The 2,898-nt window shown below is 42.7% G+C and overlaps 1 protein-coding gene across 6 annotated transcripts in view; it reads left to right on the top strand.

Moving 5' to 3' along the window:
- Positions 1 to 2,898, top strand: part of Ezh1 (enhancer of zeste 1 polycomb repressive complex 2 subunit) — a 34,392-nt gene that overhangs the window by 15,482 nt on the left and 16,012 nt on the right. For all 6 annotated transcript variants that reach the window (XM_021176027.1, XM_021176028.1, XM_029483671.1 and 3 more), the window contains exons 7-8: positions 1,132 to 1,308; positions 2,359 to 2,461. In XM_021176027.1, the coding sequence (XP_021031686.1) occupies positions 1,132 to 1,308; positions 2,359 to 2,461 (280 nt within the window). The remainder of the gene's footprint in view (positions 1 to 1,131; positions 1,309 to 2,358; positions 2,462 to 2,898) is intronic.

Below are 2,898 nucleotides of genomic sequence, written 5' to 3'. Positions count from 1 at the left end.
AGGCGGATTTCTGAGTTCGAGGCCAGCCTGGTCTACAGAGTGAGTTCCAGGACAGCCAGGGCTACACAGAGAAACCCTGTCTCGAAAAAAACAAACAAAAAAAACAACAACAAAAAAAAAATATTAAAAATTTAAAAAAAAAAAAAAAGAGAAGTCACTATTGGGCTGGAGAGATGGCTCAGCGGTTAAGGGCACCAACTGCTCTTCCGAAGGTCCTGAGTTCAATTCCCAGCAACCACATGATGGCTCACAACCACCCGTAATGAGATCTGACGCCCTCTTCTGGAGTGTCTGAAGACAGCTATAGTGTATTTACATATAATAAATAAATAAATGAGAAGTCACTATTGAGACATTATATAGCACAAAGCCAAGTGATTTTTCGCTTGATTGTTATTTTTCTGCCTTGCTGTGGTTGTTGGCACGCTGAGAGTATGTCTGATCCCTGGCTGTCTTAGAGTCCACTTTGTAGACCAGACACCCCTGTCTTTTGAATGCTGGGATTAAAGGTTTGTGCCACCATACTGTGCGTGCTGTTAAGATTTTTGAACAGCAAATCCAGTGTTACCAATGACCCCAGAACTGGAATATTCTAATAAGGGTAAAGTCTCTAGCTAGTTAACTGTTAGTAGCTGTTAGAGTTCATCAAATGATGTGTCACACCTCTTACACCCCTAGACTGCAGGGTGAGTGCTAAAAAACCCTACCTTATCTTTTTTTTTTTGGGGGGGGGACTGGTTTTCATTATATAGATTTGACTGTCCTAGAACTCACTATATAGACTGGCCTCAAACTCAGAGATTCACGAACCTCTGCCTCCCAAGTGCTGGGATTAAAGGTGTGCACCACTACACCTGACAAGACACTTTTTTTTGTTTAAAATGTCCATTAGTATTGTGCCTATATGTATGTCTGGGTAAGGGTATTGAGTCCCCTGGAACTGGAGTTACAGATGTTGTGAGCTGTTATGTGGGTGCTGGGAATTGAACCCAGGTCCATCTGGAAGAGCAGTCAGTGCTCTTAGCCAGTGCACTATCTCTCCAGCCGCAAGACCCTGTCTTAAACCCTGTGTGCAAAGATGAGTAGAGTGTGCGGCCACCACTGCTCACTTTTCTATTCCTTGTGTTTCAGAGATGATCCCTGGATCTGTGCTGATCAGCGATGCTGTGTTTCTGGAGCTGGTAGATGCCCTCAATCAGTACTCAGATGAGGAAGAGGATGGGCACAATGACACCTCCGATGGAAAGCAAGACGACAGCAAAGAGGACCTGCCGGTAACAAGAAAACGGAAGCGCCATGCTATCGAAGGTGCAAAGCCCTGCTTCCATAGACTATTTTGAAATTGACAGGGAAGAATGGAAAACTTGAGAGTATTATTTTTTAAAAAACATTGATGCTTCTCTTTGGTCTACTTACAAGAAAAACATGGCCATTAACTGATAGCTCCAGCTGCCTGAACTAAGCTGAAGATGAGAGTAGAACAATCTCCATGGTAGTCATTGCTCTTAGTTTCTAATTCTACTGTGCTTGGAAAATCTGGGAAGATAGAAAGGAGAAAATAAGATTATACTTCAATCTTGCTTGCTACATAGGAATAATCAGATTATTCCTTGTAGATTGTAAATTATACATATCTAAATCAGCATGCTCATACAAAATTGAGATTGTGTGGGTGCGTGATATAAACTTTTATCTTCTTAATTTAATTTATAAATATTTTCCAAGTCACTAGTATTTAATTCAATATTTCTGGGCCAAGGTGACTGCTCAGTGTTAAAGTCATGCTATGAGGGCAGGAGTCAGATGCCCAGAACCCATGGAGATGCAAAAATGGGTGTGGTGTCCTCTCTGTGATTCCAGCCTCAGAAGGTGTAGAAAGGGGATTCCCCAAGACAAGATTGCTGGCGAGACGAGTCATGTTGGCAAACTCTGGGCCAATGAATAAGGTGGAAGAAGAGTGGAGGAAGATGATTCTAGACATCAACCTCAGGACCTCACATGCATATGCACGCATGCCCACACGTGTGCCCACATACACAAACACATCCACATACCTGCACAAGCACTTTAGAATAGGGAAAGAAGAAACCGCTGAGCTACCGAGAGAGAGTCTCTCTCTTCCTATGACAGAGTCCCAGTGTCAGTTGTTCTTCAGCAGCAGGGTTACAGTGGGGTTCATCTGTCTTCACCTCTGAGAGACTCTCCTCTTGATTATACTAGGGACTGTAGACTTTGTTATCAATACGGCTGAGGTTTGGATGAGCACAGCAGGCTGTAATCACTTGTTCTGCTGCACCAAAGGGAAAACTACAAACAGCTTTGTCTATGCCCAGGAGTTCACTGTCATTTCCCATTCAGGCAACAAAAAGAGTTCCAAGAAACAGTTTCCAAATGACATGATCTTCAGCGCCATTGCGTCCATGTTTCCTGAGAATGGTGTCCCTGACGACATGAAGGAGAGGTAGGGACAGCTGTTCCACTCAGGCCAGACTCAGGGCTTGTCAATAGACTTTTTTTTTTTTTGTAAAAGAGACTTATTTATTTATTTATTTATTTTAAAGATTTGTTTATTTTGTGTATATGAGTACACTGTAGCTGTACAGATGGTTGTGAGCCATCATGTAGTTGCTGGGAATTGAACTCAGGACCTTTGCTCACTCTGGGCCCGCTCGCTCCACCCCGCTCCCTCCAAATATTTACTTATTATTATATGTAAGTACACCATAGCTGTCTTCAGACACACCAGAAGAGGGCATCAGGTCTCATTATGGGTGAGCCACCATGTGCTTGCTGGGATTTGAATTTAGGACCTTTGGAAGAGCCATCGGTGCTCTTAACTGCTGAGCTATTTCTCCAGCCCGTGAACAGATTATTATTATTATTATTTTTTTTTTTTTT

The sequence above is a fragment of the Mus caroli genome, chromosome 11 (genome assembly GCF_900094665.2).
Source record: "Mus caroli chromosome 11, CAROLI_EIJ_v1.1, whole genome shotgun sequence".
NCBI lineage: Eukaryota > Metazoa > Chordata > Mammalia > Rodentia > Muridae > Mus > Mus caroli.
The sequence above is the reverse complement of the archived record's forward strand: the minus strand, read 5'-3'. Positions and strand labels throughout refer to the sequence as shown.